Source organism: Neomonachus schauinslandi, chromosome 6 (assembly GCF_002201575.2).
Source record: "Neomonachus schauinslandi chromosome 6, ASM220157v2, whole genome shotgun sequence".
Lineage (NCBI taxonomy): Eukaryota > Metazoa > Chordata > Mammalia > Carnivora > Phocidae > Neomonachus > Neomonachus schauinslandi.
In genome coordinates, this window is record NC_058408.1 from 15,439,735 (window position 1) to 15,458,603 (window position 18,869).

An 18,869-nucleotide genomic window follows, 5' to 3' on the forward strand; every position below is an offset into this window, starting at 1 on the left:
AGTCAATTTCCTTGGTCACGTGATCTATTTCGGTTAGCTATATGTTTATGATAGATAGAAAACACACCAATTTAATCTAAATTGTTATTATATTCTGAAGTTCAAATCATTCTAGTAATTATTTTTCCCATTATAGCTCCATGTACAGAATAGAATATTGAGCTAATTAGATAACTTAGTTTAAACAAAAATAGTTTTGTTCTTATGATTATCTTAGGTAGGGGGGGTTTTGTCTGAGTTACACAGTTAAGTTTTCTCATTATTGAATTTTTACTCTGTGTAGACATGAACTCAGTGTAACTGTAGGTTTATATGATTTGTCAGTTTCTAACTTTTCTTCCTTAATAATTCTGTGCAAAAAGTTGTGGTTGTTGGGGGAACCATAACTTTGGGTTCCCTGACATTTTCATCACTTGGAAAACCTGGTGAACATGCTGTTATCATCTGATGCTGAGGTGAGCCAGGCAAGGTTTAATGGGGGGCAGCGACCTCCTCATTGTAAACATCAGCCCACCGTTATGATTTCCAGTGCTTTGTTTTCTGAGGGATCAGATAAAACTACCAAGAACAAAGTGACGGCATGTCTTCCTTTTTGCTCTGAATTTGATGCAGGAGGAACAAGTTATAAGAAATAATAGGTTATTTTTTCTGTTTTAAGGAAAATGTTGACTTGTAGATAATAGTGACTTAGCTTTCATTAAGTTTATAAAGGGAGATATGTTCTAACTCCTGTTCCTTTCTATTATTTATAAATTTCTAAATGTACTTCTTTGCAATGACAGTCTGGAAAGAGACTTCCATGTGACTCCTCAAGGATCCATTAATTCTTTCTTTTTTTCTTAATTTTATTATGTTAATCACCATACATTTCATCATTAGTTTTTGATGTAGTGTTCCATGATTCATTGTTTGCGTATAACACCCAGTGCTCCATGTAGTACATGCCCTCTTTAATACCCATCACCAGGCTAACCCATCCCCCCACCCCCCTCCCCTCTAGAACCCTCAGTTTGTTTCTCAGAGTCCATAGTCTCTCATGGTTCGTCTCCCCCTCTGATTTCCCCCCTTCATTTTTCCCTTCCTGCTATCTTCTAATTCTTGTCTTTAAATGAAAGTATTCAGGGTGCCCGGGTGGCGCAGTTGGTTAATTGTCCGACTCTTGATTTCAGCTCGGATCATGATCTCAGGGTCCTGGGATTGAGTCCCACGTCAGGCTCCATGCTCAGCGGGCAGTCTGCTTGAGGATTCTCTCTCTCCTTGTGCCCCTCTCCCCCCCCACCTCTAAAATAAGTAAATAAATCTTTTTTTTAAGATTTTGTTTATTTATTTGACAGAGAGGTACAGAGAGCCAGAGAGCACAAGCAAGGGGAGTGGCAGGCAGAGAGAGAAGCAGGCTCCCCACTGAGCAGGGAGCCCGATGCGGGGCTCGATCCCAGGACCCTGAGATCATGACCTGAGCCAAAGGCAGACACTTAACCATCTGAGCCACCCAGGCGCCCCATAAATAAATCTTTTAAATAAATAAATGAAAGTATTCAAAATTAAATATTCATCTTATTTTCAAAAAATAGTTGGACTTGAGTGTTTTAAAATTAAATTCTTTAGCTAAATATATCATAAAATCTAAGTTTAAATTTTACTGGCATAGATTCTGATTTTTTTAAACCTTCCAAAATGAAATGTTTCAAGTCCTAAAAGAGGATGTAGTTTCTGGGGGATAATATTCAAAAGAATATGCCTTTCATTCCCCTCCTTTGCAATAAGAGCAAATGTACAGAGAGGACATGTCCTGTTTTGCTAATATGGAAAGACTGGGCCAGTTCCATGAGACCTGTTCCTATAGCGTAATATATTTAAGTTGTATCTGTTAAGTAAAGAAGTTAACTTTGGACATACAGAGGGGTGAGTGGAAGGAATGCTTTTCTCCCGTGACCCCTAATGTGAGGTAGATCCTGTTACTTTCTTCATTAATGTCAAAATGCGAATAAAAGTCGGGTCTCAGAATGAAAGCCAACGTCTGTGCACATTGGTGTGCCATCTCATAGGAAAGGACTTATTCAAAATGAGCAAATATGTGTCTATTTCACATTTATTTATTTATTTATTTATTTAAGATTTTTTATTTATTTGACAGAGAGAGACACAGCGAGAGAGGGAACACAAGCAGGGGGAGTGGGAGAGGGAGAAGCAGGCTTCCTGCGGAGCAGGGAGCCCGATGCAGGGTTCTATCCCAGGACCCCGGGATCATGACCTGAGCCAAAGGCAGATGCTTAACAACTGAGCCACCCAGGCGCCCCCCCCCTTTTTTTTCTATTTCACATTTAAATTAAAGTAGTAGAGTCACAGTGTGTTTCTCCATTGAGATTTTTTTTTCATCGCTCTAAATTTACCTCCAAGCTATCCTTTTCCAAATGTCGTCATATGAAACCTTACCTCATGAAAAATGAGCCTCCACATGTGGAAGAATGCATTTTTGTCATAGGAGATTTTTTTCCCTAATGTTTTATTCAAAACCAAAAACAAACAAGCCAAAAAAAAAAAAAAAACCGAGTTTCATTGCATTTCTTTCTAATGTGATGACAGAGTAGAACAAAGACAGAAATTACAGCAAAATTATTTTAGGTGTAGCATTCTGGTAGCATAATTATAGATGGCCACAATAATATGACAGCAGCAACTTGCCCTCACAATCTAGAAAGTACCATGTTATGAAAACTTTTAAGGGTGATAAGCATTACTCTTCAATATCAAAAGAAAAGCATCTTCAGTAGCATTTTTAGAAACAGTAAATAAGTGGTATAAAGAACAGGCAGATACCATCAATGAAATATTTAAACAACTGCAGATTTAAGCAGCAGAAACAGTGCTGCATTTTTGTTTGCTTATTTATTCATTCTCACAAAGGATTTGGGGATGTAAGGAACAGTATGCTATTAGAGGTTTCTCAAACCCTCCCATATGTGATGCCGTACTCCAGCACATGCTGGGCTGTGGCAGATATGAAGAAGAGTTAGTGGAAGAAGCAAGTGAATAGCCTGCATTTTCAGAAGCATGATTTATATTGGTGACAATATTGACACATGAATTCTGTTAGGACATCAATAAAGTTGACACATTTTTAATTCTGATGAAAATAACCTGAGGCATTCTGTGGCTGCACTGAAGAATCTTATTGGTTACAAAAACACATCAGACCCTTTCAAGATACAAGCCTTCACACGTTTTGCCCTGGAATCATGCTTCCCTCTAGACAAATGTCTTCGTTGCACAAAATGCCACTTGTCATCAATACCTAGCCCAAATGTTACTTCCTCTGTGAAGACTTCCTGACTGGGTGAGGTTCAACTAGATGCTCTCTCTGAAGCATGTTGGAAGAAAAAGGAATAAATGAACCCATAATTTAGGTGTTCTCATTTAAAAACATATTTCTGTAAATACGTATGTTCTCCAGTAGAACAGATATCATGTTCATTATGTTTAGTACCTAGAATGTTGTTAGTGTTCAACAAATATTCTTGAATGAATGAATGAATGAATGAAATAATGTAGCAACTTGAGAGACAGTATAATGTGTAAAAGAAACATCTTGCTAAGTTTCAGTAGGGCTTATTTCTCTATTGGACAGGTATATTTTTGTGATGCTAATTTACCAAATCATGTATGACCTGAAAGTTATGAGACTGAATGCTTTAGTAACTATGAAATACCCATTCATTCATTTATGAAATTTGCTACTCTGTAAATAAACAGATTCCTGGGTCATAAAAACTTCAACATCTAAAAGGCACCCAACTTTCTAATTCACTTGAGTAATAACAACTGAACCTTGAAATGAGTACATTTCCATAAATAAGTTTTTAATATAAATTATCTTTTACAAGGAAAAATACCATAGTCGTTTCTGTAACACAACAAAGTTTTCCATTTTCTGTGTGTTGGTGAAGGGAGAGCTTGAGGGTGGTCTCAGCAAATTAGTAATTTAGAGAATAACTATTGTAATAACCCAGTCTTCCTAAATTGACCTCAAACAGTTGGTTTTACTAGCTCTATATAAAGTGTTCATTCACTTTGCAGATTTCAAAAGCTGTTTCCTACAGAGTTTGAAATGGTACATTTTTCAAGATATCCCTAGGGAACGCAATTAGTATTTAGAGAAGAAATTGGTTTGATATACATAAGTTTTGCATGAGGATATGATGTCAATCAGTCTAGCATTTTTCTTTTAAAAGTATCCTTTTATTATTAACTAAATGGAATGTCACATTTGATGTCAGTAATCAACACCTCAGTCCATCTAAAAACCAGCATATCTTGAGTGGATGGAAAAAAAACACTTTAAGCACATTAATACATATATTCTTTTTTGACATGAAGTGGCAAAATATAAACTGACACATATAGTCATAAGTATATATACTGACTAACATAAAGATTAAACTTTGGATACAATGAAAACGATGTATTTTAGTATTTCATTTAGGAGAATTCAAGATTTTATATCCCTAAAATTTTAACTTAACCATTTGAAAGTTAAAGAAAATGCAAAAGACAGATGCATGACATCAAGTCAAATGCCTATTGATTTCTCATTTAAATAAAATAATGAATAGTGGAAAGAATTTAAGATTAGAAGTGAAGAGCCTAGAGACTTGCTTAGTCATCTTAACTAGTTGTATAACCTTAGGCAAAACCACTTAACTTCTCAGGGTCTCAGTTTTCTTATCTGTAAAATGTAGCAGCTATTTTATTATTTGAAGTGGATAAACTCTACAGCCTTGTCTCGCTCAAAAATTTTAATATTACTTTGGAAACAGTCCCTCCAATTATCTATATGGCCGCAATTTCTTCTATGTAGATATAAATTGTATATTTCACCACAGGAAAATTATGATGGAATAGCTTAAAGGCCCTACAGAAGTTGTTTACGATGTTAATTACACTTGCAGAAAAGAACCACACAAATGGTATCACTTTAAAGCCGTAAAGATTACTAAATGTATAATAGCATAGACATGTGGAAGAAAAATTCAACTATTGTAGGAGAGAAGACTAGGCATCCAGACTCTAGCTAAATTTGTTTTAAGCTGTTTTATGAAGTAAAACACAATTAAAAGTATTTCACCCAGGGAGAAAGCTATTGAAGTCAGGGTCACTGGTTCAATTCCCAAGTGAGCCATTAACTTTTGTTTCATTTCATTGTCACAGACTCACTAACCTCTTAACCCCAACTCACCATCTTTCAAATTCATACAAGTGGTTACAGAGGAAATTTGGTGAGACTGTTTGGATATGTAAGCAAAAATCTATCCCCAGTGCTAGAAAAATAATTCAAAGGTCAAGCCCCAGTGATATGACATCATCCAAGTATTGACAGATCAGATTATCCTTAGGATGATTATTACTGTTATTATCACCATCATTATTATGGTGGCAGCATTGCATCGTGGTTAAAAGAGCCAGCTCTAGAATTAGACTGGGTTTGAATCTGCACTGTCCCACTTACCAGCTTGACAAATTGGACAAGTTATTTAACTCTTCGAGCATTATTTTCCTCATTTTCAAAATAGTTGTTATAATAGCACCTTGTAGGGTAATTGTGAGGAACGAGTGGGTTAATCCATGTGGAAAATCCCTGAAACATATTAACTACTAAGTAAATGCTATTATTATCTTTCAGTTGTCTTGGTCACGTTGACTGGTTGGCACTTGCCGAAAAGCGTCTGTAGTGGCTTCCTCCAGCTGCTAGGAGCAAACTGGATGACATAAAACAATAGAAGTGTATTCTCTCACACTTCTGGAGGCTGAAAGTCCAAAATCAAGGTGTTGTCAGGGTCATGCTCCCTTCAGTCTCTGGAGAAAAGTTGTTTCTTGCCTGTTCCAACTTCTGGCGGCCAATTGTTGCTTGGCTTGTGATAGTATAATTTCAATCTCTGCCCCTATCTTCACATGGCTGTCTTCTCCCTCTGTGTGTCTCTGCATCAAATTTTTCCTGTTTGTTTTTATAAAGACATCAGTCCATTGCATTTAGGGCTTTCCTGAACCTAGTATGACCTCAACTTGACTATATCTGCAAAATCCCTATTTCCAAATAAGTTCATGTTCACAGGTACCAGGGGTTGGGACATAAACATCATTTGTTGGTGGGGGGGAGGCACACAATTCAACCCATTACAGCATACAAAGCAGAAAAATAGAAAGAAAATAAAGCACAAGAAGAAAGGGTAAAGCAAACAAATGTAGAAAATCTGGTGCTAGTACTTATTTGGGGGAAATAGGTAAATAGCCTCAAAGAAATCATTGAGTCCTTACCTATCACTACAACAGAGAAACACCTTACATGTGGCTGAGGCAGAGCCCAGCAAAATATCTTCGGACCATGAGTGAGAAACAAGATGACTTCAACAAGCAGTAGAGGCAGACTTCAACATAGGTGGTAGCAAAATGCTGTGAGAATCCTGACAGTTATTTGGCCACAATCCTGCAAATGGCATCCTCCCTTTGTCAAGCCTGATCAGTTGTGACTTATCGAGACACGGTCCATGGGCCCTGCATTGGATGCAAGGTAACTTGGATGACATCATAAACCCAAAGAAGGTGATGATGATCTGAGGCCAGCATTTGCACTGAGTACTGGATGTCCCCAGGGATAGTGATGTGTTGTGCAACATGTTTTAAGCAAATTTCATGGACTAAACAATTGTCCACGTAAAGTCTGACTGTGTCTATAAATAGCATTTTCCTATCTGGGCAGTTTTGAACCAAATGAAGAAAGCATGATAGTCTTCTGCCTGAAAGAGCCAAAAAGGATTTAAAAAACTGATGGCTTTACTCTATCGTTGATTTAATACATGACTTGGAAAGTCCTCATCATATCACATCACCATGTCCAATTTTCTCTTTCTGCAAAGCAATATTCAGTTTCCACTGTATTGACTCAAGTAAATATGTTCACATGATGGCAAAATGCAGCTCGCTGTAGCAAAATTCTCGGCGGGAGAACGTTGTACCCTTGGTCACAGTTACGATTTAATTTAGGGGTTTGTCTGTCTTCCAAAGAGATTATAGGAAGGAAGGATAGGTGTAGGAAGAAAATGGTGATGAGGGATTCTGATATTTGAAAATGGATGAGTTTCCCAAAAGAAGAGCATAGAACTGTCTGGATAAAATTCAGATAGAACACTGGCAGGTTGCCAGATTTGTAATTGCATCTTGAATTGAGCTGTAATCCTTACCACTTCCGAAAACAATAAGAGTGAGAAAACGATAAACCACATTTGTTTTACATAGCGGGTATTTGCTTTAGCATTCCTAATAAAATATTTTCCCTGACACTTTGGTGAAGCCTCCAGAGCCACAAAAATAGTTATATGTTTTTTTGTGTAGGGAGGAAAAAGAAGATAATTCTCTTTTGTAGGGGGAAACAGAAAATTGTGGATTTTGAAGGGATTAAAAAGGGAAATCCTGTATTTTGTAAGGAAAAAGAAATGTGTGTGTTTTGTCTTCTGTAAAAGAGAAACTGATAATGACTTTTTAAAAAACGACCTTCCAGGTTTACAACGTACGAGTATAAGGTGTTTGTACACAACAGCGAGGGTTTCTCACCGAGCGAAGGAGCTACCGTGACAACATTAGCTGGTCTTCCAGAGAGGGGAGCCAATCTCACCGTAACTGTTGTTAACCACACGGCCATAGATGTGACATGGGCTAAACCAAGTAAGTAAGCTTCCCATGTCTTTAGTTCCCCTTAGCGTATTATACCAAAATGAATTTTATATGGACGCATAAAAAACAACAACAACAACAATGGAGAGCTGAGATGCTTGTGTATTCTTCAAAGTCAGACTCTCTCCCTACTTGACATCTTTCCTGGGCCTTCTCTCTCTCTTCCATTCCTTTTGGTTGGGGATGTAGTTTCTGTCACACCAGCCAGTTGTACTAGAAATGTCCGTGTATTAATTTGATAGAATGTAATACTGTGCACTTTCCCACAGAAAGCTCTGCCCCCCATCTTGTAACTCAGCACTTATTAGCAAGAACCATTAATTAAGATGCAGTCATGTGAGGGATTTTTCTGAGTGAATCATCTTCAATGCTGGGGGTAGACAGAATTCCAGCTTGACACAGGAAAATGGAGCCTGGACATCACCACTGGGCTTGCTTCAATAATGCAGGGGGCTCGCCCTGACCCCATTCAGAACATACTTTTGTGGTAGTTAGAAGAGCTCACAGATGGATCTAATCTTCTCCTGCAACTTTAGAAACAAAAAACTGAAATTTCAGATCTCGTTGGTCAGCAGAGTAGCGTTTAACAGCAGAACTGTTATTTTGTAGTGATCCATTATCACAATTAGAAAACAACACTGGATTTATCATGGAAATATATGCTGTAACCATTCTTAGAAGTACCACTTGAGATCTGGCTAATAGTTGAATTAAAACTTGCTAGAATATTACCAAATATTGAGAAATATCTGATTCAGAAATCCCCAAGTAAAATGTTTGTCTTATGAAAGAAAACGGTACCTGCTAGAGTAATCATCTACAGTCATGTAGAAAGATGAAAAACTACCCTTGGCTGGGGAATAGTAACCATGTGATTTTCATCCAGCCTTTGAGTTTTGTTACAGCCTAAGATATGCTTCCTGTTCCATTTAGAACATCTGAGTGAATTTGCCTCCGTGTTGTATTTTATCAATTGCGAATTAAAACCAGGATTAGGTGAGATTAACAGTAAATTAAAATCTGTACCGGCTCTGTTGATATATGTTGCCACTAAATAACCCATTTTTACAGAAGACTATCATCCTAGGGTTTTTATAAGGTTGCAGGTTTCTAATAATCTGTGTCACCTCTATTGGGATCTCTTAAGCCATTTAAATGGAAGAATGGAAGTTAATTGATGCTTATGATTACACTCTGCGACACCTCTGGGAAAAATACAAAGTTTTTACCTGGAGATGGATTTTTATGTATAATATATTTTCACTCATCTCTCTCTTTCCTCTCTACTTTACCCTCACCACCTGATTCATCTTAAAAGCCTGCTCATAAAGGTGGATGTCCTCCCCCTCATCTGACATTTGAATACTGCTGTTAAGATCCAGCTGCTGAATTTTCGCCAATATAGGTCCTTTACATTATCATTGCATGCCTGAAGTAAGCGTGCTTATAAAAACTGACAAACTTAATAGATCTGCAGCATCTCGCTGAAGTTTCATTACCTTGGTAATTTGAACCTCTGACCTTCGGGATGTAGGTAATACAATCTGCTGTTATTTCCATTCATACCTTAGAAATATTTCAGATAACTATTTGTGAGCACAAAGGTTAACTCTCAGAAGAGGGTCAACTCTCCGAAAGCTTGTCGCATTATCATTTTCTTCCTTCGTGCAACCTGCTAGCATTAAGTAAATTAACTAGTTACTCCTCTGTGATAGGGCCACCTATTTTTTGCTATTTTAATTTAGGTTGTTTCCTTGACTTCCGGGATATGTTTGGCACATTGTTGAACATGCTAGAAGGCACAAAACTGTAGGATGAAAGTCAGTTGGGTACATTTATAAATATTTACTTATTAAAAATAGCCTTTCAAAAAAACATAAAATGTATTTAAAAAAAAAAAAAAACACATTCTCTCTTAACTATGACCTCCCCATGGATACACCATTTTGACAGATGCATATTTCTGGTAAATTTTTACTAACCACAGATTAACAGGAATGTTACTGAACATTTTAGAGCACCCATTTTAAATTTTGCATCGCTGTGTGATGTCATGGGAGGTAAAAGCCTCCCTGCATTCCTTCAGTTCATTTTTAGGGTTCATATTGTAAACTGGAAGCACACGGACCACGTTTACTTCCTCCATCCCCCCTACACTGTTTTGCCTATGGTATTTTTCTTAAAGAATATTTTGCCAACATTTAACAATCAGAAGATTTCACATAAAGATGATGACTCGGGGATTGATTTGAAAAATCAAATGATTGAGTGAAACTACTCCCACATTGCAGGAGGAATATTATCAGTGGGAGCTGAGTAATGACTTCCTCTAGACAGGTCACACACTTCTATCTTCCTGGTCCCTATACAGATATGAGGTTCTTATCCCTGTTAAATATAATAAAAGAGAATATTTCAGCCTAAGTGAAACACCATGAAGATAAATTATATTAGTGAAAACAATCACATTTTTATAAAAAGGGATACAAAAATACCTTCACTTCAGTTATTCATACAATTCTCAGAAAAGCCCTGTGAGATAGAAACTGGCACTTTGTGACTCACTCAACATTACACCGAGGAAGCAGAACTTCCCAAACTCAAACTAAGGGCTGAGACATTCAGTTTTCAGCTGTTTCTCATGCATTTAGCCTTAATGGTTATTAATACTTCGTTGAGTGATTTATTAAGATCCTCCCCATTTTGAATGCTCACTCTAAAATCAACAGCCTCGGGACCTGCGTGGCACAGTCAGTTGAGCATCCAACTCTTGGTTTCAGCTCAAGTCTTGATCTCAGGGTCCTGAGATAGAGCCCCTCCCCCACATTGGGCTCTATGCTCAGCACGAAGTCTGCTTGAGATTCTCTCTCTCCCTCTGCCCCTGCCCGCTCTCTCAAATAAACAAATCTCTCTCTCTCTCTCTCAAATAAATAAATAAAATATTTAAAAATAAATAAATAAAATAGCCTAATAAGAAAATGCCCTTGAGGGAATGCAGTGGAAAGGCAACACCTCTCCTGAGGTTGCCTCACTAACAAGATCATCCATGGCCAGAACAAAGCAAGAAAACCCTGGAGGTAGTGAGAGAGGAAGGTACTGAAGAAGGGGAAATGAAAAATCATCCAAACGATTATAATATCTCAGTGAACTCTCTGGAAAAGTCATAAAGTATGAGGGTGTCACCGTTAAGAGAGTAAGTTTAAATCCACACAAAAGGCGTCTACCTCATCTTGATCTCTTAATCAGAAAGCACCAGATTTTGTAACTAGAAGAATTTCTGACTTTGTCTGAATTTATCTTGTTTGGGTGGCAATACATATCAATACTTTCCAATGTCAGCCCTTTTAAAAAGCACCCACCATTGTTGGCACACCTTGTTCCTTACTCTTCTTCCCATTACTCCAGTTATCAAAGCAAATAAGCTGTATTTGCCTTTTCCTTGGGCTGTCCTCTTGTTCACTTGTGCATCTGTTGTAGTCTGACCTTCCCTCATACTCTACTGACATGGTCCTCCTGAAGTCCTTCTCACCTCATGACCCAATCCAACCTTCTCTTCTCTATGCCATCCCATTCTGTTTCTCTGCATGGTGGGTCCTGTCATGTCCCCTCCTCACTGAAATGCTCCAACCTGTGTCAAACAACTACTCCTTCTCCTTATTCCCTAAATACAGACTTTTCTCAAAGTTCTTTCCTTAGTATCTTTTTCACACTCCAATTCTCCTGTGGGTGATTCCATCTATCTCACTGTTTCAAGTTCTCCTAACTAGAAAAATGACAAAATTCTATGAAGCCTTATGAAGGGATGATTTAAAAAATAAGCTTTGGAATCAGGGAAACTTGAGTTTGGATCCCAGTTTCAGTACTTTTTAGCAGTATGATTAAAGTAAGCCACTTAACCTCACTAAATCCTAGTTTCCTAATCCAACATCCGGGGATAATAATAACTGCTTTAAAATGTTGTGATAGGGATGAAATGAGATAATATATGTTTAGAACTTAGTAATCATTTAGTATTGGTATAAAGTATTACTCTGTCTCTAAAATGTTGACTGCTTTCAACAGCAGTTTTACAAAATACAAAAAAATATTGGGCTGCCATTTCTATTAAAAATTGGGGTATGGTATTCAGATAAAAACATTTCTACAGTGAGTTGAAGATAGACAAAGAATAGATGTCACTTTATAATGACCTGACTTGACTAAAAGGTAGAACTACCAACCATTGAATAGTATCATTTCCCCACCTCCTTCCCCTTGAGGTGGTGGTGTTCCCCATGCCCATCAACTTAGAGACTACACTTACCAGCCTTGGAGTTAGTTGTGGCCTTGTGCCAGTATTTGTGCCAATAAAATGTGAGAAGAAATGATGTATGTCTTTTGGTGTCATGATCACAAAACATTAGCTATGTGCCTTCCTGTTCTCTCTTCATAATTCCCCTGGACTGGAATGTAGACATGGCAGTTTTCTCAGTTTCATCTCTGCAGGCACAGACGACACCCTAAGAGATCCAAAGCCGCATAAGAGAAGGAACCTGGGTTGTTGAAATGGAGCACCATCTGACTCACTCACTTTGGGGCTAGTATGTGAGATGTAAATTAACATCTATTTTATTTTATTTTATTTTATTTTATTTTTAAAGATTTTATTTATTTATTTGAGACAGAGAGAATGAGAGAGACAGAGAGCACATGAGAGGGGGGAGGGTCAGAGGGAGAAGCAGACTCCCTGCCGAGCAGGGAGCCCGATGCAGGACTCGATCCCGGGACTCCAGGATCATGACCTGGGCCGAAGGCAGTCGCTTAACCAACTGAGCCACCCAGGCACCCAACATCTATTTTATTTAAGTCACTTTATATCAGGGCTTCTTGGTTACCACAGCTCAGTTAACTCTCTCATTCCCTGTTTGCGCATATCAGTTCACGTAAGGAGCAGAAGTTATCTATCCTATTTCCATTGCTAAATATAGAATGATGAATAATTAACACATCTCATATGCAATTTCCTTTAAATACAATTTTCTCTGGCAGGCTATTGATAAGAGTTGGAACACAGTGAAAGACTAAAGTAGCTGGGGGAGGGGGGAATTCCTAAATACAGTTATTTGTTTCTGACTGATGCGTAAACAAAACAGAAGGGATGAGGCATCTTTTTGGGAAAAATAAGGAGGCTGGCTTGGATCACTGTCCAAGAAGATCTTCCCACTTCTTTATGTGAAAAATTTTACTCTCTTGCAGAGTAACAAATTTTCTCAAGAAGTAGTTTGATTTTTTTTAAAAAACTTTTGCTAAGTAAACTCTACCCCCATCGTAGGACTCAAACTCACAACCCAGAGATCAAGAGTCCCATGCTCTACTGACTGAGCTGGCCAGGTGCTCTGCAAGAAGTGGTTTTGGTTCCTCGCATTTTCCAAGAAGTATTTAGTTAATGACAAGAGTTCTGCACCATAGAACTTGGGAAACTGAACACTGATTTGAGAATCTATGAGCAAGACACATTTCTATTATAAAATAACCTTAATGGGATCCTTCCAAGTTTTTACATTTGAACAAAATTACCTCCTCCCAATGAGCCTGCTAATGAGAGATGTGGCTAAAGAATTCAATCCTAGACAAATTTGGACACCTGTTGAATGGAGTGGTTTGCTATAATTGCTCTAGATCAGGCCACAGACATTTTTCTAAAAAGCCAGGTAGTCAATACTTCAGGCTATGCAGGCTATATATAGTCTGTGTTGGAACTGCTCAACTTTGCCATTGTAGCACAAAAACAGCAAGAGACAACACTTACACAAGCATGGCTATGTTCCAGGAACAGTTTATTATGGATACCAAGATAAAATTTTCATGTAATTTTCACATGTCACAAAATACTACAATTCTTTTGATTTTTTTCCCCAGCCATTTAAAAAATGTAAAAACCATGCTTAGTTTGCAGAATATATATAAACAGGTAGCAGGCCACATTTGGCCTAGAGGCCAGATTTTGCCCATGGACCACCCTTGGCTGACCCTAACGTAAATGCTAAAAATCTAGAGGACATAAGTGATACTAACAGTAATCTCTAGAGGTGGCTGGATGGCTCAGTGGGTTGGAGTGTTTACCTTCCTGGGATCGAGCCCCACATCGGGCTCTCTGCTCAGCAGGGAGCCTGCTTTTCCCTCTGCTGTGTGTTCTCTCTCTCTCTCTCTCATCTCTCTCTATCTCTCTGTCAAATAAATAAATAAATAAAAATCTTTAGTAGCAATCTCTAAAAATAATCCAACAGCATGCAAAGAGCATCATCTAAGTGCTTTAGCAAGAGGACTTTCAGCTAGCCCACCTAACAACTGCTTTGAATTACTTGGGAATCTATTACAAAGGAGAGGGGACTGTTGTATATTTGAGAATCTGCTGCAGCTAAGATCACATTTCTGAATCTCTATATAGAGATTACCACACAAAATGGCATTTAATAGCAAAAATTTTGTCCACAGGTTATAACCTTCTTCTTCAACTCATTGAGGTTGAGTATGCTACAGTTAGAGCAACGCCTTTACTCAGATAAATTTATGTGATCTACAAAGTATGGGTTGCACATCATAGTATTAGAATATCTGAGCAAATTTAACCTCATAGGAAATCCTCATTTTTTCTTGTTGTTTCAAACACAAGCTAGAATGTACAGCTCCAAATCATATAAATCTAACTCAGATATTCACACTTTAATTTCTAAGTCCACCTGGTTGCCAGAAAATCACTTCAAATTCAAGAAATCTTGAGTGAAACAAGTATCAAATCCTCCATCCCATAATTACTCCTGTGTTTTCTATTTTATGTAATGGGATTCACACAGAAACCAAAACCATAAATCTGAGGTTTTTGTAACTCTTCCTTACCCCTTCTAAACTCTCTGGGGTCACTTAAGGACCTTGGCTCCTACCATCTAGTAGATCCACCGTGCCCTTGGGCCTTGAAGTCCTGCAGGTGGGAAAACTAAAGAAAATCAGAGATGGTCAGTTGTTCTAAAAATAGCATAAACTGGTCACATGACCTTACCACCAGATGTAAGGAGCCCAGAAAATATATTCTGGCTATTTGACAAAAAGAGAAAAAACATGGATGTTGGTGAATCCTAACTTTTATCTTCTGTAGTGATTTCTAAAGTTAAATTGCTATTTGTCCTATAAATGCTATTGGTGGGTTAGTGCTTTCTCTTTTTTTTTTTCATGACTTTCTATTTTTTTTTTAAGATTTTATTTATTTATTTGACAGAGAGAAACACAGCAAGAGAGGGAACACAAGCAGGGGGATTGGGAGAGGGAGAAACAGGCTTCCTGCCTAGCAGGGAGCCCAATGCGGGGCTTGATCCCAGGACGCTGGGATCATGACCTGAGCCAAAGGCAGACGCTTAACGACTGAGCCACCCAGGCGCCTTTCTATTTTTTTAATTAACATATGATGTATTGTTTGTTTCAGGGGTACAGGTCTGGGATTCATCAGTCTTACATAATACGCAGTGCTCACCATAACACATACCCTCCCCAATGTGCATCACCCAGCCACCCCATTTCTCCCACCCCGGCACTGTCACTTTCCTTGACCTTCTCACCTGCCATTTTCAATGTTTGGTTTATAAATTATAATATAATTATTTTTACATAATTATTTTCTCTAAATAGTTTCAATTTTTATTATCAATTCCTAAACTTTCCCAATATTGAATTCTGGATCTTGATTCACCTTTTTTATCTTCTGGATAACATTATTGGGAAAATTTTACCATTAAAGTTAAATAAATTAAATAAATTAATTACTCTTAATTAGTTATATATATATGTGTATATGTATATTTACTTTTATTCCTAAATAAGAAAGTCTTTCTGTTGTATTTGCACATAAATAATGACTTAGATGTGTATGAAATTCTTGTATCAAAATATTTTCCCTCAAAACCTGATGAAATTGTTCCATTGTCTTTCAAAATTTGGTGTTCTGGATGAGAAATCTGAAACTTGCCTGACTTTTTCTCCTTTGTAGATGATCTTTTAATGTTTAGCTTACCTTTGAAATGTTATAATGTTCCATGATATGTCTGAGTTTGGATATATTGCCATTATTTTGATCAAAACTGTATTAATCAATTTAATTTATGGACATAAACCTTCATTTGGGTCAGGTTTCATGGGGTATTTTATGTTCATGATTATTTATTCCATTTATTTTTCAGGTTGTTTAGATATTTTTATTCTCTGTCCTCAATATTTATAATTTTGACTTTCATTGATTTCTTCTTAGTCATTTTCCTCTTTATTCTTTCCTACTGTGTACTTTTAATCTGCTTTTGTCTACTTTTCATGCAGATTTGAATTCTGCCATTTCTCTTTATGTTTCCTTGCTGTCTTACTTAAACAAGATCACTTGACATCTTTGTCTTCATATCTGTCTTTTCACGATTATAGGTATGTTTCACAGAGGCTTCTTTTTCATAAAGGCATGTCCCCCCTTTGTTATTTTTAAAAGAACACAATGCAAATGTTTTCTAAAACTTCCATCTCATTCTCATAGAAGTAATACACACGCACGTGCACACGCACACACATACACACACACACACAAATCTGCTTTTGAAGGTTCTAGACAATGTTTTCCCTGTCTCACGCTATGAAGAAGCCTTGTGACTTAATGTTTTTCTCTTTTAAAAAATGGAACTATATTCAGGCCCAGATTTTACCAATATGCAGGGAGGGTGAAATTTACTTGGCTCCTCATTCCAGCTATTTCAATTCCAACAGGATTCCTCTCTCAGAGGTAGACTCAAGGTCAGCAGCCTTTAATTTTGTGCTGGCTTATTGAACTGAGGATGTATGTTCTATTTCTTAGACAGTTCAGTGACTTGGGAAGAACCCACTGAAGTTTAAAAATTTGTTTGAACAACAAAAAAGCATACTCCTGTGCATGCTCCTAGAACTTCTCATCAGATGACTAGGATATGAAGATATAATGTATGTCTACTATTTTTCTGTTTTGGACTCTGCACTAAATGAATGAGTAAAAAGAAATGTTGAAGGAGATGTTGGTGAGAGGCAAGACAATGCAGAAATCTGGAGCTTACTGCCCAGAGATGCTGCCTGATTCTGGTTATAGAGGCCTCCATATCATGGAGTAAGACATAACCAAAGGAACTCAATTGCCATCTTTTTCTATCTTTTGAGGGACAATAGATTTTGTTCTATTTCAAAAGGGTTGACATATGGTACATGGCTAAGAATGGGCATCCAATGGAATTTTATCCAGATATCAACACACAATCTTTCTCATGTTGAACTTACCGCACTAGCTGCAATATTTTCAATGTATATACATAGGTACATTGATTGAAACTTAATGGAATAGATATCAGGCACATTTAATAACCCAGGTAAAACCCATTTATAACTGCCAGTAAAGTTTGAAAGCATTTCATCAAATTATATCTTTAGGGCTTGTATCTCTAATCAGAGTCCTCACTTAACAAACTAAAATACAACATGAACTTCAAATCTAGTATACTTTCCATTATACCTCAGCTGCCATAAATTAATGAGTAATACCATTGTAAGCCATAAAAAAATAATTCTAATGAAAGAAGAAACTTTTGCACTCACAGCACCATTGGCTTTGCTATACTTGGCTAATATCATCTGGGAAAATATTGATGGATATGAATAACCAGTTCCTGCCAATGCACAACAATGACCTCATTATTGAAGGTACTTACATATTATGATATCAGAGAAAAGAAAATCTTAATCCCCAGAATTTTCCAAGTTTGTTACTAAAGATCTCTTACTATAAACTCTTTCAATTAGGCTGGCATACCAAACCTTTTTGACTATTGCTAGAGATAAATTCAAAGCAGTAGTGTGCTCAGCATCCAGTTTTTATGCAAGACCACCGAGATCTAAAGGAAAAGGGGTCCTTAAAAGAAAGTCATACATCCTCTAAAGCGGTATTCCTTTAAGTGGCCATATGCTACAATCTCACATATCAGAGACACTGTACTTTAATGACCATAAAGAGAAATGCCATCTTTTCTTCTCAATCCTTGGACTAGTGCTACTGAACTGTTTTGATGCATACTTTTACATACAATTTCAGGAGGTTCGTAAACCAACATTCCACCCCACGATTTTAACATGAACCAAGGTAATAGTTTCTGCTTAAGGTCTTTACTAACATAAGTAGAGCAGTATACTATATAGTATATACTATTTCCTACCTAAGAAAATATGGCTGTTTTATGGCTTCTTTCTATTTTTATTTCTTGTTTCTTTTTTCTTTTTGTATTTTTGTAGGTAAAATCTATGTACCTTATTTTTTTTAATTCAATTAGCCAACATATAGTACATCATTAGTTTTTGATGTAGTGTTCAATGATTCATTAGTTGCATAAATACCCTGTGCTCCTCAGATCACATGCCCTCCTTAATGCCCCACCCCCCTCCCTTCTGCAACCCTGTTTGTTTCCTGGAGTCAAGAGTCTCTCATGGTTTTTCTCCCTCTCTGACTTCTTCCCATTCAGTTTTCCCTCCCTTCCCCCATGGTCCTCTATGCTATTCCTTATATTCCACATATGAGTGAAACCATATGACAATTGTCTTTCTCTGATTGACTTATTTCACTTAGCATAATCCCCTCCTGTTCCACCCATATCAGTGCAAAGGGTAGGTATTTATCCTTTCTGATGACTCAGTAATATTTCATTGTATATATGAACATCTTTATCCATTCATCTGTTGAAGGACATCTCGGCTCCATCCACATTGCTGCTATGAACATTGGGGTGCATGTGCCCCTTCTTTTCACTACATTTGTATCTTTGGGGTAAATACTCAGTAGTGAAATTGCTGGGTCATAGGGTAGCTCTATTTTTAACTTCTTGAGGAACTTCCATACTGTTTTCCAAAGTGGCTGTACCAACTTGCATTTCCACCAAGCATCATTGTAGAAAGGTAATGAGAAGCAGAACTTAGGGCAAAGAAGGAGAAATCGGGTAAAAGCAGAAAAAGAAAACAGTAAACTGGTTTTTGAAAGGATGGTTGAGGAATTAATGAGTTATATTTGTGAGACAGTAAGTGATTGTTTTGGGCACCTTTTAAACATTTGTCTAATTCATAGAAACACAGTG

At 37.3% G+C, this 18,869-nt stretch overlaps 1 protein-coding gene across 1 annotated transcript in view; it reads left to right on the top strand.

Moving 5' to 3' along the window:
- Nucleotides 1-18,869, top strand: part of USH2A (usherin) — a 710,400-nt gene that overhangs the window by 481,161 nt on the left and 210,370 nt on the right. The window contains exon 43 of the mRNA XM_021698433.1: nucleotides 7,550-7,713. Within this exon, the coding sequence (XP_021554108.1) occupies nucleotides 7,550-7,713 (164 nt within the window). The remainder of the gene's footprint in view (nucleotides 1-7,549; nucleotides 7,714-18,869) is intronic.